At 41.0% G+C, this 25,912-nt stretch overlaps 1 protein-coding gene across 1 annotated transcript in view; it reads right to left on the reverse strand.

Annotated features, from left to right (window-relative positions):
* LOC136862932 (zinc carboxypeptidase) overlaps window positions 1-25,912 on the reverse strand; it is a 170,681-nt gene that overhangs the window by 10,620 nt on the left and 134,149 nt on the right. The window contains exons 7-8 of the mRNA XM_067139221.2: window positions 24,838-24,922; window positions 11,568-11,770 (exon numbers count right to left, since the gene is read on the reverse strand). Of these exons, the coding sequence (XP_066995322.2) occupies window positions 11,568-11,770; window positions 24,838-24,922 (288 nt within the window). The remainder of the gene's footprint in view (window positions 1-11,567; window positions 11,771-24,837; window positions 24,923-25,912) is intronic.

Consider the following 25,912-nt stretch of genomic DNA (forward strand, 5'->3'; position numbering starts at 1 on the left):
AAAATGTCAACACTAGTAAGTCCTCTGTAGACAATGTGATAACAGTGCATCAGAATGGTTTCCCGCCAGAAGCAACTTCGAGAAACCTGCCGCTGAAGACAGTTCGACCATCCAGGAGTCCGGATACCATTAATAAGCTGAAGGCTGTTGCCCTGAAGAAAAATCCACCAACTCAAAGATACCTTGAAAGCCACACAAGCACATATAAAAATACAGTCTACCGTATATTTAAGAAAAGATTCGAACCTGGTAAAGCAGCATAAGGCTCTTGGACATGCTTTGAAAGAGAGGAGCATTAAGGAACGGCTAATTAACGCCAGAAAATTACACGAAAACTACCTAGCAGGGGATAAATGGCAGTCGGTTGTTACCCTGGATGAAGATTTGGTTTATTTGGATGACATCAACAAGCCTCGGGCAATTTACTATCGACCAAAAGGCCAAAAGGTACTCAATGCTACCTACTTCCGGAAGAATGTCATGGACCCCTATTTCGACGAAGATATCCATCGGTTGTACGGTGAGGATGCTTCAAATGTCTAGATCCACATAGATAAAGCATCCAGTCATACTGCCAGATCATCAGTCACCTACTACGAGAGGAAAGAAGTGGTGACGGGTGTCCGTGTTATACCATTCAGTGACATCCCTGTCAAATCCCCGGATGCCTGGCCAATGGATTTCTGTGCCTTTGGTCTCCTGAAAAGAGGGCTTTCTTCTAGACGTCCCACCACTGCTGAGAGTCTTTGGAAGGTGTGCAAAGAGTTATAGGACAATATTGCTCTTCCTGTACTCCTTCGAAGTCTTGTACAACTGGGTCTGGAGAAAAACAATCGCCTAGGAAGAAAGGTATGTCAAAATCGTCCAAACTTAATTGGGGGAACCCTTCCTGTTGTAATTATTTATTGTTTTGTGCTGTTATGGAGTTGACATTTACTAATACAGCAAAGCTTGTGCATATGACGATGGTTGTATGTACAGAAAGTATATGGAATTTAAATACGGCATCGTCACCTGGGTGTGTCTGAAGGAGAATTACAAATTTAAAGGACGGCTGAGAACACGAGGCGAAGAAGTACTTCACACAGATCATCAGCATGGGCCACCTGAAGAAGCGGCCTTCACAGTGAAGAAACAGGTTCAAGAGGCAAGAAGATAGCAAGAAAAGAATCGACTCCACTATCACAGATTTACGTGCAGGAGTTGGGTGTTCTGCACATCAGCGGCTAAGACTTTGTTACTGATATACCAGCTCAAGAAACAAGAAACAAGAGCGTTGCGTTGCGTTGGCAATGAAACCGCGCACGAGGGATTCAGATAGAGTCAAAAGCAAATTCTCAGATAATTCTTAACGAAGGGGCATTATGGATGAATAATTGCAACCCGTTTCTTTCATCCGACGACGCCATAGTTGGATGAATTATTTTTAATGCCGAAAAAGGTAGTTTTAGTTAGGCATTGTGAGAATTGTTTTCCTGCGGATGGGATGTTCAAGAGATGCAGCAAACAGTTCGCTCAGATAAATACCATTCACGCAGACCTGGGAGGCAGGAGTGATGAAAGCAACGTTTATCCAGTCGTCTTCACGTTCCTGCCTAATAAACAGAAACATATACTCGTTTCGTTTCTTTCACCTTTTCTTGGAAGCGGTTCATGAATGGAATCGTAACAAAATCACTATTGCCTTCGAAGCAACTACGATATCAGCCTTACAAGAAATGTTTTCGTCAGCAGAGTTCAGTGGCTGTTTTTTCCACGTGAAGCAATGTCTCTGGAGGAAAGTACAGGAACTTGGCCTGACGAGGGACTACAAGGAGAACGAAGAAATACGTCTCGACATCCGCATGTGCACTGCTCTAGCATTTCTGAAGTCAGACGACGTCAGTGAGGTTTGGTTGGTGGTGTATTCTCAGAAGCCTTCTACAGAAAATCTTGTTGACTTATTCGACGATTTTGTAGACATATGGCTTGATAGCAGCTAGATACCAATCACTACGCGGAGCTGTTACAAAATCGACATCGAACAAAAAATGCTGTTAAGGGGTGGCATCACAAGATCAAATCTTTAGTTGGAAATATACATCCTCGAATGGACGATCTGGTGGATTGTTTAAGAAAGGAAGCAGAAGCGACGAAATGCAAGTACCTGAAACCGGAGCTCAATCTTGAAGGTGAAAAGAGGAAGACGAAATATGTGAAGAAAGACGACAGGATTGAAATAACCCTTAAGAAATATGAAGAAACCTGCGACATCGGATCCTGCTTAAAGGCAATTTCTTACATCGGAAATTGGCCTTAAATGCGGAAGAACATGAAACTATTGCTCCCTCAGGAGCTAGACTCTTGTAATTTGTACAGACCAACATAGACTTGGAATTCAAATACCTCTTTTATTACAATATAATTATATCATCAACAAATTCCAAATAAACTCTAGGATGCTGTTGGTGGAGATGGGAACCAATTGTATATTACTCCATTCATGAAGTACAAATCCTCTCTACAATGAAAAGGACAATTTGCCTTCCATAACGACAATAAACAAAACAACGAACTAATATTTATAGGTGGCAAGCGTAAATATATATAAATATAAAGTAAGAGTTGTGTCTGAACATTGCTCAGAATTTAAGAAGGATGGTATTTCTGTATCAGTCATGTCCACAGTAACAAGGAAATGTACTTTACGATTTTCCGTAATTTCTGTCTATCTGTCCGTCTGTATGTATGTACACACATCACGAGAAAACGGCTGAAGAGAATTCAATGAAAATCGGTATGCAAAGTCGGGGAATAAGTCGCTACAATCTAGAAAATAAATAATTTTATTCACGCTGAGAGAAATTGTGGTTTAGGGGGACTAAAACGTACTTCTCAAATATTTGTGTTATTACTGGTTGTATCTTCATAAAAATCGGTATTCAAATTCTGGGAATAAGTCGCTATAATCTAGAAAATAAATAATTTTATTCACGTTGAGTGAAGTGGTAGTAGCCTATAGGGTAAGGTCTGAAATTAATTATCAGTAATTTATGTTATTAGCGGTCGTATCTTAACGAAATACGGTAGGTGAAGACGGGGAGTAAGTTGCTACAATCTAGGCTATAAGTAATTGTATTCACGCTGAGAAATATGGCAGTTTAGGGGAAGGCCAAAAATTTAATTCTTAAATATTTATGTTATATAGTTATACGTTATAATGTTATATAGTATTAAATTTCCGATCACTTATGTTTTACACATTATTACCGTACCGACTATGATCACAGAGATATTCATGAATTTGAATTTTTTTTACTAAGTCCATATCAGCGCCGAGTCACGAGAAAATGCCTAAACAGAACTTAATGGAAATCAGTATGTAAAGTCGGAGAATGAGGACTACAGTCTACGCTATAAATAATTTTATAAGGCACCCTAATATCATAGAGTCGAAAGAAAACTAAATGTGAAGGGGTACAACATAGAAAGCTCATAAAATTGATCAACAATAACATTACATTGACCATTGTTTGTTGTGATGTGCTTGCGCCTTCTGTTGCCACTCATCTCCGATAGATAGGATTACTGCTGCGTACCGAGTTTTTCTTCATTTTCCTTACGTTACACCGACACAGATAGATTTTATAGCGACGTTGGGATAGGAAAGGTTTAGGAGTGTGAAGGAAGCGAACTTGGCCTTAATTAACGTAGAGCCCCAGCATTTTCCTGGTATGAAAATGGGAAACCATACAATACCATCTTCAGGGCAGCCGACATTGGGGTTGGAATCCACTATCTCCCGGATTCAAGCTCACAGCTGCGCGCCCCTAACCACACGGCCAACTTGCCCTGTCATACCGAGTTTAACAGCCTGCCTGAATATTGGCGGAAAGTATCTGCGGATAGCATGTCATTCCTCTGGTTCATACATTTTCTGATACTACTGGTTCGTAACACACTGGTTCATCATAGCATTCGGGCTATTCAATCCCTACTCTGAGTCACTGATTGGAATTAGCAGTGTGCATATTTAACGGAATAAAGGCAGAGGAGTGATCACGGCTGTCTGCGACCTGGTCATTCCAGCTCTGAAACTTTGGTATGTTAGATCGGCACTGTAGTATTGTTCGTTAAAAGTGAGAAAATGTGTGAGTTTTTATTTTCATCGAGTATTTTATATGATAACATTGATTTTAATCGCTACTTTCCTACTGACGTTTTTGTAATGACCTATGTTGACTTCAGTTAGGAAAACCATAAAGTCTGTCTTCCTGAAAATCCCGTAGCGAAGCACGGCTACATCAGCTAGTAATTATATTAACGACTAGCAAGATACCCGTGCTTCGCTACGGTATTATACTGAAATTTATAATTGAATGCTTAACATTTTACAAATAATCCGCCGAAATTCGTCATCTGACTCCTTTTCTGAGAGATAACGACGAAGTTCCTCCCATTTTTCAATCTCTATTTCCAGCAATCTATTCGTACTTCCCGGGCTAGGTCCAGGTATTCTACCCGGTCAGTTGGGTCCCTAAATCTTTGCCATCCTCTCCTATAAGCATTTTTAATATGGATCAAATCCCTGAGGAGATCCGGCGTGGTGTCGTCTTGGGTGCCTTGGTGGTACTGAACGCGCGACGGACTGCAATCGTAGTGATTACCTGGCCAGGATCCGTTCCCAGACGGTCTGCACATTTTGCCGACGGTCCAGATTATTATTATTAGGGTGGGCGATATTAGTGGAATTTAGGTTATTATTATTATTATTATTATTATAAATATTATCATCATCATCATCATCATTATTATTATTATTATTATTATTATTATTATTATTATTATTATTATTATTATTATTATTATTATTATTGATGTTCTGGATCCCACAGCAAGATGCAAGACTGCTACTTGGCGGTAAATTACATTTGCTGCCATTGTCATTGCTAACAATGTGACCATCACCATTATCGCGCGTAGGCAAGTGGGCGGGATTTCTGGCGATACGAATGACATACTTCCGTATACTTCCGTGCATTATTGATCTTATTATAGAGGTGAACAATTGCACGATCAGTCTCATTCCTAACGTTTATTTCAAATGTGTTTTAATTTTTATTAATATGCCATGAGAATCTACTGTAATCTAAGAACGTTTCCCAAGGGAAAAAGTGGCTCTTGAAAATGAACCCAGGAAAGATTAAAAATGATCGGTTTATGATCAGAATAAGTACATTGAAAGTCCACAGCCTGTTTCCAGTCATTCGACCAAGTCAGGGATGGAATGAATAAAGCCCCATCTAGCGGCGAGGATAGGAATTGTACCGTCTGCCGAAGCCTGTCGCACTCCTCTGGCGCAATGATTAATGAATGACAAATAAAATGAAATTATATTGGAGAGTGTTGCTGGAATGAATGATGACATCGAAAACCGGAGTACACGGAGAAAAAACCTGCCCCGCCTCCGCTTTGTCCAGCACAAATATCACATGGAGTGACCGGGATTTGAACCACGGAACCCAGCGGTGAGAGGCCGGCGCGCTGCCGCCTGAGCCACGGAGGCTCCTTATAAGTACCTTATGAACAGCAAAATAAATTGGTCTCTCCTCCTTTATCACCCCACCGCCGTTAAGTTGATTTACCCACCCCCTTAAAAAAATAAGGCGTGTTTCTTTATGTTCAGAGGAGATTAAAAATTTCAATGTTCACGTCTGTTACCTTCAGTTTTGAGATATAAATTTCCTCATAAAAATAATTCACTTTTTTAACTTCCTTCACACTCACCCCCTCCCCCCAACACTTAAGGGAAATGTCCTCATGAAAAGAATTCAACTCGTTTTCACTCCCGCCCCACCAAAATGATTTCGCCCCAAAACGCTTTTTTCTTTGTTTTAAAGAAGATTCAAATTAAATGTTTACGTCTGTAACAACTTAAGATTTTATTAGATGTAAGTATCCTGATACAATTAATTCAATAAATTTTTCAATTTTTCACCTCACCCCCCCCCCTTCATTGGATTTTCTGATAATACGTGTTTGTTTAATTTCAAAGCAGATTCCAAATACCAATTTTCATGCCTGCAAAATCATTCGTTGTTAAGATAATAGTATTCTCATAGAAATAATTCAACGCATTTTTCAGTTTCTCTCCTCCCTTTACGTTGATTTACGAAAAAAATACGTATTCCTTTATTTTTAAAGGAAATTCCAAATATCAAATTTCACGTCTGTAACATCTTCAGCTTTTGAGATATCACTATCCTAACGAAAAGAATTTAACCCCATTTTCAGTCACTTTACCCCTCCACCCAAGTGGTTTTTTCAGAAAACAGAAAATACATGTATCTTTATTTTCAATAGAGATAAAAATACTATTTTTCACTTCGGTATCATGTTAAGTTTTTGAGATATACTGTAGAAATGCTCATTTTAAAATTGCACCCCCTTTTTAATTCCTCCTAATTGGAGTTTGCAAAAACAAATCACGTACGTTTCTTTACTTTTACAGGAGATTCCAAATACCAATTTGTACGTGTATAGCATTTTACGTTTCTGAGATATAATGTAGATATAGTCTTTCTAAAAATTCACCCCGATTTGTCACTCCTGCTTAACCCCCATTAATTAGATTTTCCAAAAACAAAAACTGCACGTTTCTTTATTTTCAAAGGAATTCGCAAATACCAATTTTCAGGACTGTAATATCTTCTGTTTCTGAGATATAAGTATCGTCATTTAAGGCATTCAGCCCCCTTTTCACCCCTCCTATTGGGATTTTCCGAAAACAAAATAATATGTGTTTATTTATTTTTAAAGGGGATTCTAAATACCTATTTTTACATCTGTACAATTTAAAAGTTTTGAGATACATATACACTCATTTTAAAAATTCACCCCCCTTTACAAACCACCCCAACATTAATTGGATTTTCCAAAAAAAAAATATTTTTCTTTATTTTGAAAGGAGACCCCAAATACCAATTTTCAGGTCCGTAATATTTTCAGTTTCTGAGTTATAAGTATCCTCATTAAAGGCATTCAACCCATTTTTCACCCTTTTCCACCCTTCCTATTGGGATTTTCCGAAAACAAAAAATACGTGTTTCTTTATTTTTAAAGGAGATTCTAAATACCATATTTTACATCTATGAACCTCAAAAGTTTTGAGATTAGACACACTAATTTTTAAAATCCATCCTCTTTTCACCCCCCCCCATTAATTGGATTTTCCAAAAACAAAAAATACATGCTTCTTTATTTTTACAGGAGATCCCAAACACCAATTTTCAGGTGTGTAAAAGCTTCAGTTTCTGAGATGTACGTATAATCATTAAAGACATTCAACCATTTTTTCACCCATTTTTTCCGCTCCTGCTGGGATTTTCCAAAAACAAAAAAACCGTGTTTCTTTATTTTTAAAAGAGATCAAAAGTACCAATTTTCAGGTCTGTAATATCTTCAGTTTCTGAGATGTAAGTACCGGTATCCTGATTAAAGGGATTCAACCCCTTTTTCAGCCTTTTTCACCCCTCCTATTGGGATTTTCCGAAAACAAATAATTCGTGTTTCCTTATTTTTAAAGAAGATTCTAAATACCAATGTTTACATCTGTAAACTTTTAAAGTTTTGTGATATAGATACACGCATTGCAAAATTTCAGCCCACATTTCACCCCCTTAGCGACGGATATTCAAAAATCATCTCTTAGCTAGCACCTGCATCTTAATTTGAATGTATCCCCAAAATTTAATTTCTTTATGTCCAGTAGTTTTGGCTCGGCGATGATGAATCAGTCAGTCAGTCAGTCTGTCAGTCAGGACAAGTTATTTTATATATATAGACTAGCAAGATACCCGTGCTTCGCTACGGTATTATACTGAAATTTATAATTGAATGCTTATTGTTTTAGATATATAATCCGCCGAAATTCGCGATCTCACTAGTTTTGTGCGAGAATCCGCCAAAATTCGCGATCTGACTTGTTTTCTAATAGAATACGGCAAGTTTCCTCCCATTTTTCAATCTTTCTTTCCAGCAATCGATTTCGTACTTCCCGGGCTAGGTCCAGGTATTCCACCCGGTCAGTTGGGTCCCTAAATCTTTGTCACCTTTTCCTATAAGCATTATTAATATGGATCAAATCCTTCAGGAGATCCGGCGTGGTGTCGTCTTGGGTGCCTTGGCGGTACTGAACCCGCGGCCGGACTGCATTCTTAGTCATTACCCGTCCAGGACCCGTTTCCAGCGCGGTCCGCACATTTGACGATGGTCCAGAACATTATTATTATTATTATTATTATTATTATTATTATTATTATTATTATTATTATTATTATTATTATTATTATTATTATTATTATTATTATTATTATTATAGATGTTCTGGACCCCACAGCAAGATGCAAGACCGCTACTTGGCGGTAAATTATATCTGCTGCCATTGTCATTGTTGTCAATGTGACCAGCACCATTGTCGAGCGTAGACAAGTGTGTGGGATTTCTGGCGATACGAATGACATACTTACGTGCATTATTGACCTTATTATAGAGGTGAACAATTGCACGGTCAATCCCATTCCTAACGTTTATTTCAAATGTGTTTAAATTTTTATTTATATGCTAGGAGAATCTACTGTAATCTCAGAACGTTCTCCGAAGGGAAAGATGGCTGTTGAAAACGTACCCGGGAAAGATTAAAAATGATCGGTTTATGACCAGAATAAGTACATCTAAAATATACAGCCTGTTTACAGTCATTCGACAGGGTCAGGAATGGAATGAATAAAGCCCCATCTTGCGGCGGCAATAGGAATTGTGCCGGCTGTCAAAGCACTCCTCTAGGGCAATGACCGATGAATGACAAATGAAATGAAATATTGGACAGTGTTGCTGGAATGAATGATGACAGGGAAAACCGGAGAATCCGGAGAAAATCCTTTCCCGCCTCCGTTTTGTTCAGCACGAATGTCACATTGAGTGACCGGGATTTGAACCACGGACCCAGCTGTGAGAGGCCGGCGCGCTGGCGCATGAGCAACGGAGGCTCCTTATAAGTACATTATGAAGAGTAAATCAATTGGTCTCACCTCGCTTCACACCCCACCACCTTTATGTTTATTTACACCCCCCCCCAAAAAATTAAAGGAAGGCGTGTTTCTTTATGTTTCAAGGAGATTCCAAACACCAATGTTCACGTCTATTACCTCCAGTTTTGAGATATAATTATCCCCATAAAAATAATTCACTTTTTTTCACTTTCTTTCACACTCTTCCCCCCCCCCCCCCTGTAAGTGAATTTTCCGGCAAAAATTACTTGTTTTTTTAATAGTAAAGGATCTTCTAAATACCAATTATCACGACTCTAACTTATTCAGTTTTTTATTTATGTGTCCTCATTAAAGGAATTCAACTCTTTTTCACTCCCGCCCCAGAAGATGGTTTCCCGCCCAAAACGCGTTTTTCTTTGTTTTTAAAGGAGATCCAAATACCAATTTTTACGTCTTTAACAACTTTACTTTTTATTAGATGTATGTATTCCCATACAATTAAGTCTAATAATTTTTCAATTCTTTCACCCCCCTCCCTTCATTGGATTCCAAATATCAAATTTCACGTCTGTAACATCTTCATTTCGAGATATCACTAGCCTAATTAAAATAATTCAAAACCATTTTCAGTCACTTATACACCCCCTCCATCTAAGTGGTTTTTCCGAAAACTAAAAATACACGTTTTTTTATTTTTAATAGATATAAAAATACCATTTTTCACTTCTGTAACATTTTAAGTTTTTTGAGGTATACTGTAGGAATTCTCATTTTAAAATTTCACCTCTTTTTAGTTCGCCTTAGGTGGAGTTTCCAAAACAAATCACCTACGTTTCTTTACATTTACAGGAGATTCATACCCACGTTTTACGTCTGTAACATTTTACGTTTATCAGATATTCCGTAGATATAGTCTTTCAAAAAATTCACCCCGATTTGTCACTCCTGTTTAACCGGCATTAATTGTATTTTCAAAAACAAAAAATACGTGTTTCTTTATTTTTAAAGGAGATCCCATATAAAACTTTTCAGTTCCGTAATATATCTTCAGTTTGTGATATATATGTACCCTCATTAAAGGCATTCAGTCCATTATTCACCCTTTTACACCCCTCCTATTGCGATTTTCCGAAAACAAAAAATACGTGTTCCTGGATTTTTAAAGGAGATTCTAAATACCAATTTTGACATCTATAAACTTTAAAAGTTTTGAGATATAGGTACACTCATTTTCACCCCGCCCATCAATTGGGTTTTCCCAGAACAAAAAAATACGTGTTTCTTTACTTTTAAAGGAGATCCCAAATACCAGTTTTCAGTTCTGTAATATCTTCAGGTTCTGAAATGTATGTAGCCTCATTAAAGGCATTCAACCCCTTTTTCACCTTTTTCCACCCTTCCTATTGGGATTTTCCGAAAACAAATAATACGTGTTTCTTTATTTTTAAAGGAGATTCTAAATACCAATTTTTACATCTATAAACTTTAAAAGTTTTGAGATATGGATAAACTCATTTAAAAATTCACCCCCTTTTCACCCCCCCATTAATTGGATTTTCCCAAAAAATACGTGTTTCTTTATTTTTAAAGGAGATCCCAAACACCAAATTTCAGGTCTGTAATATCTCCAGTTTCTGAGATATAAGTATCCTCATTAAAGACATTCAACCACTTTTCCACCCCTTTACACCCCTCCTATTGGGATTTTCCGGAAACAAAAAATAAGTGTCCTTTATTTTTAATGAAGATTTTAAATACCAATTTCTACATCTGTAAACTCTAAAATTTTGAGATATAGGTGCACTCATTTTAAAAATTCACCCCCTTTTCACCCTCCCATTAATTGGATTTTCCAAAAACAAAAAATACGTGTTTTTTTATTTTTAAAAGAGATCAAAAATACCTATTTTCAGGTCTGTAATATCTTCAGTTTCTGAGATATAAGTATCGGTATCCTGATTAAAGTCATTCAACCCCCTTTTCACCCTTTTCACCCCTCCTATTGTGATTTTCCAAAAACAAAAAAATACTTTTTTCCTTATTTTTAAAGAAGATTCTAAATACGAATGTTTATGTCTGTAAACTTTTAAAGTTATGCGATATAGATATACTCATTTTAAAACTTCACCCCCCCATTTTCACCCCTTAGCGACGGAATATCCAGAAATCCTCTCTTAGCGAGCATCTACATCTTAATATGAATATATCCCAAAAATTTCATTTCCTTATGTCCAGTAGTTTTGACTCGGCGATGATGAATCATTCATTCAGTTAGTCAGTCAGTCAGTCAGTCGGTCAGTCAGGACAAGTTATTTTATATATATAGATTACTCTCTAACAGGTTATATAATATATCAACTCATCCCTAACTGTTTTTTTTTTCAAATTTTCTCAGAGGAAACAATTTGAACGTTCAACTGACTGTACATTTGGATAACCTACATTGAGCTTTGTTTGACACACTCACCAACTATTAGGTACTGAAGACTTTCTCAGCTTGAAGTCATATTGTTAACACTGATTTACTTCTATACTCACCAGTACTTCATAATTATCGGGTAGCTCGTAGTTGAGCCCATATGGCAGCATCAGAAGTTGGCTATAGCTGTGGAAGGAGAGGTATACTTGTATTTTGCTCGCGATGCTCGTAGCATACTCAGCCAGAGAGCGCGTTTCCACCTCAGAAAACACTTTACTACCGGCATATGTCTCAGAACAGGGATTGCTACTCGCGCCAGTGTCTGTAAATACATAGAGAGACAAGAATGAGAGTTACATTACGCTGAATGTATAGTACATTAGCAAGGAAGATCTTAGTTCCTAAATCTCTTTCTAATGATTCATAATTTCAAGTTTACCCTTCATTTCTTCATAACTTCTGCTGAAAGAGAAGTATGTAGTAATTTTAGTCATAATATTTACCTTTCAAGTCTTCACTAAAATAATCTATGTTCAACCTCGTAACAATGATTGAGCACGGTATATTTCTGATAGGACACAGCACTGTAATGGCCCCTGTACGGATGACGTTTAAACATGATGTATGTATGTATTATGTATGTATGTATGCATGTATGTATGTGGACGACAGAAAATTGACTGTTATAAATCTTCAAGACTTCAGAAGAGCATTTGACAATGTTAATACTGACATCTGATTAGTTAGGTTGCAAGGACATTATCACAGTTCCTCTTCACTGCGACACTTCTCCTCATACCGCAGAAACCGTATCGCTAGTCACTTATATAACTGTACCCACCATCTCTATGCAGATGAACAAAAATCTACAGCCACTTCAGAATTCAAGATATCGTTACCGCCATTCAGGAAACAAATACTAAAAGAGGATGTATCAAAATTCATACTCCAACTTCCAGGGATGATAGAAGGGACAGATATAAAAGTTCTTAGGTTAATAACCGTGGGCCAGAAACGAATTATTGACTGACACAATATAGCACTGTACTGAAAGGGGAGAAGTTACTTATGACTCTCATTTTTCAAATCCATCAATATTCAGTCAAACAAACCACGACGTCAGAAAGTTATGTCTGTATTATGACAACACACGGTATGTTTTATTTCGTTTAGAGCAGACCGAGAGAGTGTATCAGACTCCAACTGAATCCGTCTGTGCAGAGCGTGTTTTGACGCAGAAGGAAAGATTAAAATTAAATTGTCGTGCAATAGTGAACTTCAACAATTTCTTTCTTTCTTTCTTTCCTTCTTTCTTTCTTTCTTTCTTTCTTTCTTTCCTTCCTTTTTTTTACAAGTTGCTTACTTCGCATCCGACACAGATAAGTTATAGCGAGGATGGGATAGGAAAGGTATAGGAGAGGGGAGGAAGCGACCGGGGCCTTAAGTTAGGTAGCACCTCGGTATTTACCCGCTGAAGAAGTGGGAGTTCGCCTCTGTGGTGTAGTGGTTAGTGTAATTAGCTGCCACCCCCGGAGGCCCGGGTTCGATTCCCGGCTCTGCCACGAAATTTGAAAAGTGGTACGATGGGTGGAACGGGGTCCACTCAGCCTCGGGAGGTCAACTGAGTAGAGGTGGGTTCGATTCCCACCTCAACCATCCTGGAAGTGGTTTTCGGGGTTTCCCACTTCTCTTCCAGGCAAATGCCGGGATAAAATGAAATGGGGTTTGGCTTTTAGTGCCGGGAGTGTCCGAGGATAAGTTGGGCTCGCCAGGTGCAGGTCTTTTTAATTGACACCCGTAGGCGACCTGCGCGTCATGATGAGGAAGAAATGATGATGAAGACGACACATAAACCCAGCCCCAGTGCCAGCGGAATTAACCAATTATGGTTAAAATTCCCGACCCTGCCGGGAATCGAACCCGGGACCCCTGTGACCAAAGGCCAGCACGCTAACCATTTATCCATGGAGCCGGACAATGCCGGGATGGTACCTAACTTAAGGCCAAGGCCACTTCCTTCCCTCTTCCTTGTCTATCGATTCCAATCTTCCCATCCCCCCGTAAGGCTGCCTGGGCGAGGTACTGGTCATCCTTCCCAGTTGTATCCAGACCCAGAGTCTGAAGCTCCAGGACACTGCCCTTGACGCGGTAGAGGTGGGATCCTTCGCTGAGTCCGAGGTTAAAACCAACCCTGGAGGGTAAGTAGATTAAGAAAGAACGAAGAAGCGGGAAAGCACGGATAAACATTTCAAGGATGGCTGAGGTAGGAATCGAACCCCTGTACTCAGATGACCTCCCGAGGCTGAGTGCAACCCGTTCCAATCCTCGAACCACTTTTAAATTTTCGTGGAAGAGCCCAGAATCGAAACCGACGGGCGTCAGAAAGCGTGGCAGACTTTAACTATTGATTTCTGACATGATTATTTGATAAAGAATAAATTATATGAGTTATTGCCTCTTCTATAATACCTAGGAGTCTGGGTATTAGATTATGATAAACCTTATATAAACCAATCACACTTATTCCAGTGAGAACCTTCCTTTAATTAATCTAATTAAGACCCAAGCTGTACTTAACGGACAGAGAAGGAAAATAGCTGTTCTGAAAGAACTCCACCTCCACTCAGGATCAACGGAGTGGTAATACCCCAGGTCGTTAAAAATGAAACGTTATTTTATGATGAACAAATTACTTATACTTACAGGGAAGTATTGCACCCATTGACTAGGACTGGTAGTGGTATCAGCACACCGTTCCATTAGTGATGGAACATTCGATTCATTCTACTGAATCGACTCATTTGATTCCGTTCACGTTACTGAATCGATACAGTGATCCGATTCACGGCACATTAGTCACCGCTCCTACTGCACCTGTGTAGTATGTACTGGTAAGACAGCAGCAGCAGCATTCAGTGCTCGCAGCTGCCATCTGGTCTTCATACTATGAACTCCTTTCTTAGAAAAAAATGCTAGTCACTAATACATCGAAGGTTTCCGGCGACGCAGGATGGGAAAGGTCTAGGATTAGGAAGGTAGCAGCAATGGCCTTAATTAAGGTACAGTCCCAGCATTTCCTGGTGTGAAAATGGGGAAACTACGGAAAACCATCTTAACGGCTGCCGACGGTGGGATTCGAACCCACCATCCCCGAATGCAAGCGCATAGCTACGCGTTACTAACCGCACGACAACTCGCTCAGTCATTTTTGAAAGTATTTTTCTATCAGCTGAGGACTTTTAAATCGTCATATTTTGCATAGGCTACCCGAGATGTACAGTAGCCCTCTGGTTTTCTGATTCCACATACTGTTAGTTAAGTTATTGCGTCAGTCGGCTCACTTACTGTCCAGATATGATTGAAGTCTTGTGCAACGATGTGACATATGAACTGAGAGAATACTGAGCCGTTCTTTCCAATATAAAACAGGTACTTTTGAGTAGTCATAGTCATAGGGCAGGCTAGAGTCGAGTTTAATTGTCAAATGTCATCTAAGTTATAATACTAAGATTCATTAAACTAATAAATAGTATAACCTAATAATCTACCTACTTACTAGCTACTTCAGAATTATGTTTTGACTACCTTTTTAACACTGCAAATAAATCCATATATTATTTAAACCTCCCTGTAAGAAGAGAACAGTGAATGCAAGTGGGTATTATTTTCAATGAGCTGAGCTCGAGAGTCCATTATAGCATGCAATTCTTTCACTGTACCATGGCTCTGTATTTATTGCTTCAGAGGAAGTTCGGCTCCCCGCCAATGCCCAGTGTACCGATAATGAACCATGTGTGTGTCTCACTGATCCGCGACTGCGTACGATTCTTTCGGTGTGCCATGGCTCACTGTATGTCTCGCTACAGCGGAAGCTCGGCTCTGCACCAGTGTCCAGTGTGCCGACAGGGAGCCGTGTATATCTTGTGTCTCACTGAGCCGTGGTCGTTCATGATTCTTTCGATGTGCCATGATTCACTGTCTCGCTGCAGCGGAAGCTCGGCTCCCCGTCAACGTCCAGTGAGTGCGCCACTCAGCACTGTCCGCTGGGAGTAAGCAGAATCGTTTGCCGTGAGCTCGCCGTTCCTGTGAATCGATTCACTCGGACACTTGAATGAATCGATACACTGCTTCGAATCATGCATTCAGTAGCCAACACTACGTTCCATATGATAGTTCACTTTCACTTTCAATTTTCTATTCTCGCTGTTCTCTCTCTTATCGTTCCCTCATTTCTGAGGATTATGAACTCCGAAGAGGCCATTGGTCAGTTGTCTCCATCTCTTGCGATCCTCTGCCAGACGTGCTGCACCAAAGATATTCAACCCAGTTATACTTTTGATAATGTTCGACCATCGAGTGGGAACTCCACGATCTCTCATGACCGGAACATTTCGATGAAAGATTAGTTTCTCTATGTTGTCATTCCCACGTCACATTTTTCGTCCCAAGAGTGGTAAAAGGGGGCCGATGACCTTCGATGTTAAGCCCCTTAAAACAACAAGCATCATCAAGAGTGGAAAAACTGTTTGTTTACATATTGATGATAATCAGATCCTGAGGTTGAATGGTCTCATTGGTGCGAAATGATGTCTAAGGTATGGGTAACATTTTTCGCTAGAACCACATTTTAAAAGAATATATTTTCTTCAGGTCTGTAGCACGGAAGTGTCCACGTCTCGGTTCAATTGAGGAAGACTTAAAATACTAGACTGGATACTATTCTAAATTTCAGTGATAATGAGATAGAGCGTTTCCCCCATAAATGGGACATATTAGTCTTTACAATTTTGGCCATAGCTGTTCTCTTAATCTCAGGAGCACAGTTACCTGAACTGGAAATGGCTGAACCAAGGCATAGTATTTCTGAGAAGTTCTCCAACTCCTTGAAGAGGTCTGTGCGGGCTAATTTCTCGGCCCTATCAACAATCATTATTTTAGTCTCGTTGATGTTAATATGTTGACCCATTTGAACACTGACATATTTGACACCGGAAATGAGCTCTGCCATTTTCTTCTCATCGCTAGAAATGAACGTAGTATAACGGAGGATGGATATTTTCTTACCAACAACAGGAAATCCGCTATCCCATTCCTCAGCACTTATTATGCACTCGACCGGGCGAGTTGGCCGTGCGCGTATAGACACGCGACTGTCAGCTTGCATCCGGGAGATAGTAGGTTCGAATCCCACTATCGGCAGCCCTGAAGATGGTTTTCCGTGATTTCCCATTTTCACACCAGGCAAATGCTGGGGCTGTACCTTAATTAAGGCCACGGCCGCTTCCTTCCAACTCCTAGGCCTTTCCTATCCCATCGTCGCCATAAGACCTATCTGTGTCGGTGCGACGTAAAACCACTAGCAAAAAAAGAAAATTATGCACTCGCGGTAGATATTGAAGAGCACGGGTGACAGTACATATCCCTGCCGGACACTTTTCTGGATCTTTAAATTCCCAGACAGTTTGCCATTTATTTTGAACGTAGCTCAGCTGGCTTCATGCACATTCCTTATCAGCCAAACCAGGGTAGTATAAAAAGCAGATGATGAGAGGAAATTGAAATTCTCTACATTTTTCAATCAACTAACGGACGTTTGATATTTGTTTCCTTGTGCCTGTATCTCGGAAAAATATCAGCTTCTTCAGGTGTGATCACTGAAGCAAGGATATCCTGAAGTCTCTCTTCGTATATATACTGTGTGATTCAGTCGCCAGTTCCAATGCAGTTTTATGCAATCCGAAATATTAATTCCGTCCTGAAAACATCTGCCCTGCCGGTATACTCAGATAACACAACCCGATATATTGGTATTTACCGCCTCAGCATGATAGGACGCCGTAATGTTATATTCGTATTAAACACTTGAACACATGCGTGAACCTTCTAGATCATATGAACCAGACAGGACGGCGAAACACTGAATTGATATTGTGACCGCAGTAAACGTAAATACATGCTATAAACTGCCCGCTCTGATGTTCGGTACCGTAGCGTACTTGGTAAAGGTGCAGCAGAGATGCCGTACGTGTGAGGTGGGCGGTTCGAGTCCGGGCGATTATTCTATATGTTTTAAATATTCGTTTGATACGTATCGCAAGTAATGTAAGTTCAGTACCTACTTTCATGCAAATTGTGTGTGAATGAATGTGTTTGCGGCCCTAAGATGCGCCGATTAGTTAGCAGGCCGGACACGTACGGACCGGAAATAATAGGAACAAAACTCCCCTGACAGTGATCTATCGCAGAAAATGTTCGATCTGATCGACCATTTTCGTTTATGCATATTCGGGCCCGATGTCCAATAGATCGTCTTGCGCGCTGAAGCATTCCAGGTGTAATTGCTCGACAGGCGTCCGTGATGAGTTGTCGGAGCTGTTCAGGGTTTTCCGGTGCTTGAGTATAAACGAACTTCTTCAAATGCCTCCACAAGATGAAGTCTAACGACGTTAAATCCGGTTATCTGGCGGGCCAAGGAAAGGGCCTCCTCGTTCTATCCATTTCCCAGGCAGTTCCTCGTCCAGATGGTTACGAACGGGTAATGCCGAATGTGGTGGCGCTGCAGCCTGTTGCAAACACATCGTCAAACGATCGTGCAAGGGCACATCCTCTGATGATGATGCTTGTTGTTTTAAGGGGCCTAACATCGAAGGTCATCGGCCCTGCCACATCCTCTAGCAGCAGTTGGAGTTCCTGACGCAGAAAGTGCAGGTAGCGTAGGCTCGTGCATTGGCCCTCAAAGAAATAAGGTCCAATCAGGTGATCCCCCAAGATTCCACACCATACATGCACTCCCCATCGTACTTGATGAACATGTCAATGTATTCTCTGTGAAAAACATGCCGAATGACAGCAAGATTACATTAAGGCCCTAACCCGCGGAGTATGCGCAGGGCACAGGATGAATAACAGCGTCGTTCTACTGTTTGAATGTGGCAAACGTGTTTACGTATTCAAACATCATAACGATGGGAAAATACTTGAATGACGCAGGAATCGAACCGCCGATAGGAAACTGTTACCTAGTTTTATACACTCATTCCCCTCTTGGTTGCGCTCGGTCACGCAGCATGTTGCATAAACATAGTTACATGGTCAAAGAACATCACTGCGTGATTTCAAAGCATCATATTTTGCGAGCGGACGATATAACTTGTAGGTAGGGTTCAGAATCGTGTGCAAAATGTACTCACTGGACATCAGTACCGGACATTTTGCGTACAGGGGAATAGCCACATTGTAACAATGTCGCACGTTACTTGGGTTACATGAAACTACATTGGAAGGGGTAGCTAAACCACACGGTATATTCTCGTTGCTATGAGAACAGTAAGTGCGTCAACCTATAGGGAGAAGTGAAGCTATCCAGTTATACTGCCCCAAAAGTTTATCTCTACAGTATAAATAACATTTTGATATGCAAGCTCAAAATAAAGTTTTGGCTCTGCTTATAAGCCCAAAAGTATGCATTAGTAATTAATTAATAATTAAGAATTTAATCGTTCGTTCGTAATCTGTTTACCCTCCAGGGTCGGTTTTTCCCTCGGACTCAGCGAGGGATGCCACCTCTACCGCCTCAAGGGCAGTGTCCTGGAGCTTCAGATTCTGGGTCGGGATATAACTGGGAAGGATGACCTTTAAATTACAGGGTTCTTCGGAAGATCTGACATGATTCAATGCTACATGGTGATATTAAATTGTTCAAATTCGTTCTAGTGTGCAGTATTGAACAGGGTTGTATTTTGCACTAAGCGAATGGTTTAAAGTAGGTCTAAAATCTAAGAGATAACGAAAATAATAATTTAAAATATGTGAAATATACCGGGTGGGTACGCTGCGCCTGACATTTTCTGTTGGTACGCACCCCATCGAATGTTGCTGATGTGATGGTCGATTCCCCTTTGGGGGCCGATGACCTCGATGTTAGGCCTCTTTAAACAACAAGCATCATCATCATCATCATCATCATCGATTCCCCTTTGCCGTATAACAAGCTATAATCGCCTTTGGGCACTTCATTGCGTAATCATAGCCAGAGTTTGAAGAAACATGCCGGGTGGTTTACCAGCCCCTTGCTTTTTCGGATGTTGGTAACCCAACTAACGCGTACATCATAGTCATCCAAAGAACATTAGTTCCTGCACATTTATAGCCTTGATACCGTTTATATAATGCTCACGGATATGGTAGAGGTCAGTAGCGGCAGTGTTATGTCTATTATTTAAACTATAATGAATGTGTAAAACGATCACAGCTGCGAATAACACTACCTTACGTTCGGACAGGAAGTATCTATAAGGACTTCAATGTCCGTGCTCTGCACCACGGCTCGCGGTGGCTGATTTGTCTAAATCATGCATCGATGCAGTTGTATCAGCCAAGCTGTAATATGATCACCTGTCATTCAGTTCCAAAGAGTGATTTTTTTGTGTGTGTTCCCGATACGGACCGTTTTTATCAGGTGTTACGAAGTCAGGCTGGAGTACGACACAATGGTCTGTAGGTAGGGAGTAGGGTACCCTGCATATTCAGTGTAACACGTGTTCGGAATGTTGAACACCTTGGTTTTTACAGATTTCAGCACGACGTTTTAAAGACGCTCTTGCACGTTGTAACATGTCAGGTGTAAGAGCTTGGAAAACCTCGGTGATCAGTTGCCGAAGGTGAACAGGATCGTCAGAATCCTGTGCATACACTGCCTGATTTAAGTGACCCCACAGGAAGAGGTCAAGTGGTGGTAGATCGGGTGATCTGGAGGCCCAGTGAACGGGTCCGCCCCTTCCTATCCATATATTTTGATGTGAAGTATGAAGATGTTTCTGGACGACTACCGATCTATGAGGTGGAGCCCGGTCTATTGGTACCACATTCGTAATTGCTCGCGCAGTGGCACGTTCTCCAGCAACTGTGGGAGTTCATTTTGTAGCATTGTACCGTTAGATGTCCGTCGAATAAATATGCTCCGATGAGATAGTCACCCTAGATTCCACGCCGGAATTTTACCCCGCACTGCGCTTGAAATGGACACTATCTTACCGAATGGGAATTCTCCGCGCTGCATTAGTGCATATTGTGCCGAATCACGATGCCTTTTTTGTGAAATCGTGATTCGTCTGAAAACTGGACTCTTGAAAAAAGGCTGCATAATTGGTCACCCTGGGTAATGCCCATCGACAAAATTTTACTCTAGTATCGACATCATGTCTGTGGTTCTGCTGGTGTAACTGCAGATGGTATGGGTGAACTTCATTGCTATGCACAATACGAATGACTGATGACCGGCTTATGTTAGTCTGTTGTGCAAGTGTCCGAGTACTAATATGTGGGTTATTATGAACAGCGTCCAAAACACCCTCTTCATTTGGACCAGACGTTACAGGAGCACCTCTAATGGAAGTTACACTTTCAAGCGTCCCGGATGACCGCAATTATCGTTCAAGGTTTCGGAACGTATTTGTAGTCGGTAGTCTTTTGTCAGAAAAACGCTCGTGGTAGAGACTTTGCGAGTGGACTGCGCTCTGTCTTCTTTCCCTGTAAATGAGCAACATACAAACTTACTCGTCATTGGAATACATCGCGAGTCAATGAATACGTGTTGTGATGTGACCTGGTAAGAGTTCATAAACATTGTGTGTCCCTTAAAATGGGGCACGATGTGTCGGTAAAAACCGGGTGAGTTGGCCGTGCGGCTAGGGGCGCGAAGCTGTAATATTGCATCCTGGAGATAGTGGTTTCAAGCCCCAATGTCAGCAGACCTGAAAATGGTTTTCCTTGGTATCCCATTTTCACACCAGGCAAATGCTGGGGCTGTACCTTAATTAAGGCTATGGTCGCTTCCTTCCCTCTCCAGGCCTTTCCTATCCCATCGTCACAATAAAACCTATCTTTGTGGGTGCGACGTAAAACGAATAGCTAAAATAAAACATGCATAAAGCCGGAATCGAACCACTGCATTCCCAGCATTTAGACACAATACGTCACCTCCTCCTAACCGCCTCAGCTACAAACACGTCGTGCTCAACGCTGTCTAAAGGATTATTACTTCTGTATCGCCGTTCGACATCGAAAGTTAATATCTGTGTCAAAGTCTTCAATAACGCTTTACATTATTCGTTTAACTTTTTACCATTACGGAGCACGCGGCATACATATTAACTCGACAGTACTTTCTCCATAAATTAGCAACAACTCAACGTACCCTTCACAGGAATACATAGTGAGGAAATGCATAAGTGCTGTGATGTGACGTCGTTGGTGTGGATTATTATTTCTGTGCGTTGGACTCGGGAGGTTGTGGATTCGGATCCCATGCTACCCGTGCTGAAAATCATTTTCCTCGGTTTCCAATATTTTTACAATTTTGCTTTACGTCGCGCCGACACAGATAGGTCTTATGGCGACAGCAGACAGGAAAGACATAGGATGGGAAGGAAGTGGCCGTGTCCTTAATAAAGGCACAGACCCCAGCATTTGCCTGGCGTGAAAATGGGAATCCACAGAAAAACATCTTCAGGGCTGCCGACAGTGGGGTTCGAACCACCATCTCCCGTATGCAAGCTCGCAGCTGCGCGCCCGTTACCGCACTGCCAACTCCAAGCAAATGCCAAGACATTACCTTAGGAAAAGACCAAGGCCGATTTCCATCCCAATTCCTCCCTCGCCCATCCTTAAGGTAAAGACACCAAATCAGAGCGGATCCCTTAAAACCGAGAGGAAAAAGATATTATTATTGTATTCCCGCTAAAATTAGGCACACCGGGCGAGTTGGCCGTGCGCGTTTAGGCGCGCGGCTGTGAGCTTGCATCCGGGAGACAGTAGGTTCGAATCCCACTATCGGCAGCTCTGAAGATGGTTTTCCGTGGTTTCCCATTTTCACACCAGGCAAATGCTGGGGCTGTACCTTAATTAAGGCCACGGCCGCTTCCTTCCAACTCCCAGGCCTTTCCTATCCCATCGTCGCCGTAAGACCTATCTGTGTCGGTGCGACGTAAAGCCCCTAGCAAAAAAAAAAATTAAGCACCTCTGTCGATCAAAAAGCTTCTCTTATGCTGAGGATTCGAACCAACACCCTACCGATTTTCACACATCTTGTGCTCCAGCCCTTAACCGGTTCGGCCACGAACTCAACAGACAGCGTACTTGCTAGAGTTTTAGTGCTTAAGTATGGCCCTTCCACCTCGAAAGTTAAAGTTAATATCAGTGTCAAAGTCTTCAATGATGTTTTACATTGTTTTGACTTCTTGAAATTACAGAACACGTGGTATACCCTATTCATTCGATCGTATTATGAGTAGGTAACTGTTTTATTTCTTCTCCTTCTTCTTCTTAACCTGTTTACCCTCCAAGGTCGATTTTCCCTCGAACTCAGCGAGGGATCCCACTTCTACCTCCTCAAGGGCAGTGTCCTGGAGCTTCAGACTCTGGGTCAGGGGATATAACTGAGGAGGATGACTAGCACCTCGCCCAGGTGGCCTCACCTGCTATGCTGAACAGGGGCCTTGCGGGAGGGATGGGAGGATTGGAACGGAGAGTGTAACGGACTCGTCACTTCACCGGCATCTATTTCAACGAAATTCGCCTTGCACATAACCTTTATCTTTCTATTACTAATATGGACCCACCTTCATTTTGATAACACGCCGTAATTTATTCTGCAACTGGGACTCAAATAACTCAAATACCTCATCAAATATATTTATTGGACGTCACATACTCTGCACGGACTTCAGTTCTATCCATCTTCTCTATCTGCTTTCAACTGACTACCTTCTTGCCAGCTGATGTCGTACGATACTGTTTGGTTTGTTGCGCATGCTCCCGTAATATCTGGAACATTCCTGACGTATTTCTCCTCAATTATTTCCCCTCTACTCTAGCATATAAAAACCTGGCCTTTCTCCTGATTAATCGAGAACAGAGAGTGGAGCCTGTGTGGAGGGTGGAAGACAAAACGTCGTCTCCGTCATTTGCGGACGTTGTGCACATGACTGCTCTTTCTGTGTCAGTACTACAAACATCAAGATGAGGTATGACAAACAAATCATTCATTTTCTGTGAATATTAGCAGCTTCAAAAGGAACAATTTTCCTTTGAAATTTTAATAGGGAGCATGGCATTTCCAGACCAAGATTCCACCTACTTTCAAACTATTTAATGTTTCCATTCATGAACTGAGTTGCATTTCTCTTTCGAACTGTATGTGTTCGGTTCCTGGCACTCCGCAAGTCCTACACACGCTTATACGTGAACAGTGCCTCGCATTCAGGTTTACAACTGTTTATGTTTGAATGTGACTGTCTAGGAACAGCTTTCTTGGATAATTGTGATTTCGGCCCGCTTGATAATCTTACTTCGTGTGAATTCGTGCTGTGACTGACTGGTAACTGATGCAGTTCTGATTTATATATGGACTTCACTTCCAAGGGCTTTTGTGTTGTGTAAATTTAAAAAAAAAATTCTTGTTACTCTTGACTTTTCAATAGGTAGGTGTATTTTTCCTTTTTCCTGCTTTCTTCATTTTCATTCCTGCTTGATTCTTCCTCATTTGGTTTCTTTCATTCTTTCTTGTAGTTCACTGCAGATTGAATATTAAAACCTATTTTCCACCACCACAACCACCATTACCACCACCACCACCACCACCACCACCACCACCACCACCACTACCATCATCATCATCATCACCATCATCATCATCATCATCATCATACGAACTTATTAATTCGTAAGAATAAAACAAAGTCAGTCTCTGTAGTGTAGTGGTTAGTGTGATTAGCTGTCATCCCCGGAGGCCCGGGTTCGATGCCCAGTTCTTCACGAAATTGTAAAGGTGGTACTAGGGTTGGAACGGGGTCCACTCAGCCTCGGGTTTATCAACTAAGTAGAGGGGAGTTTGATTCCAATCTCAGCCATTCTCGAAGTGGATTTCCGTGGTTTCTCACTTCAACTCCAGGCAAGTATGGTATGGTACATAACTTAAGCCCATGGCCACTTCCTTCCTCTTCGTTGTCTATCCCTCCTGTTTTTCCCATCCCCCCACAAGGCACCTGCTCAGCATAGCAGGTGAGGCCGCCTGGACGTGGTACTGGTGATCCTGACAGTTGTACCCCCTGACCCAAAAATCTCACGTTCCAGGACACTGCCCTTGAGGCGGTAGAGATGGGATCCCTCGCTGAGTCCGAGGGAAAATCCAACCCTGGAGAGTAAACCGATTAAGAAAAATGAAAAGAATAAAACAATCAAATCTTTAATTAAGTTTTGTTAACTGTAAGAAAGGGACCAAGAGCCTTAACTTTCCCACCTTTAAATTATAAATAAATAAATAAATAAATAAATAAATAAATAAATAAATAAATAAATAAATAAATAAATAAATAAATATCCGCCACTAACCCATCCAGTGGTAGTCCCAGTTGCGGTTAGGATCTGCGCCCTTGCACAGTAATCCAGGACTTCTGGTCTTCCGCCACATGCGGTTCTGTAACAGAAGTGAGAAAAAATATTTATTCTAGGGCGCTTCAGTACTGGTGTGCGTAGCAACTACATAGAAACGGTACCACTGCGATATGTTTGGTCTCCTACTTCTTCTTCTACCGCTTTTCCCCACACCTGTGGAGTAACGGGTGCGGACGGTGTCGCACATGTGGATTTGGCCCTGTTTTATGCCGGGATGCCCTTTCCTGACGTCAACCCTATATGGAGGGATATAATCCCTATTGCGTGTTTCTGTGGTGGCTGGTAGTGTGGTGTGTTGTGTGAATATGATGAGAGGATTGTTGGAACAAGCAAAAACACCTAGTCCCCGATCCAGAAGAATTAATCAAACGCGATTAAAATTCCCACCCTGCCGGGAATCGAAACCAGGAAGCCCTGATCCGAAGACTCAACACTTATCATTCAGTCAAGGAATCGTACATTTGGAGATATGGTAATATGCACAAATGCACAAGGGCTCAAAATTACGATAGCTCCCTTGAAATTTTAAATAACTGTATTACTCTAGCATATTCCCGGAGCTTGTGTAGGAAGACCTCAAATCTTTAGTCTCAGAACTGACGTGTCACAAGAACGTTAAATGTAAAATACTCAGTGTTTATTTTTTAATTTTGAGGCCCCAAAATTGAGCGCCAAGCCACTCGTTTTCATCCTCAAACGCATAGTTCAGCATTTCTGCAACAAACGTATAAGAAATTAATGTGGTCGCCTCTGGAAAGAATTTTGTGAACTAATGCACGCTTTCCATGTACTCCACGATGTTAATAAAGTATAATTGACGTGAGTTGATAAATAGTTGGGTGCACAATGGATCTGCAGTGGAATCTACTGATGAACGGAAATAGATTATGTCATGACACATTGAGTTGAAGTTCGGAATTTGTTCTTCCTCACCAAAAGCTATTTCCTGAAGACGCAAGACTCAACAGGTAAAAATGATTCAATCTAATTCTGTAGGAACTGTAGGAGGAGT

Source organism: Anabrus simplex, chromosome 2 (genome assembly GCF_040414725.1).
Source record: "Anabrus simplex isolate iqAnaSimp1 chromosome 2, ASM4041472v1, whole genome shotgun sequence".
Lineage (NCBI taxonomy): Eukaryota > Metazoa > Arthropoda > Insecta > Orthoptera > Tettigoniidae > Anabrus > Anabrus simplex.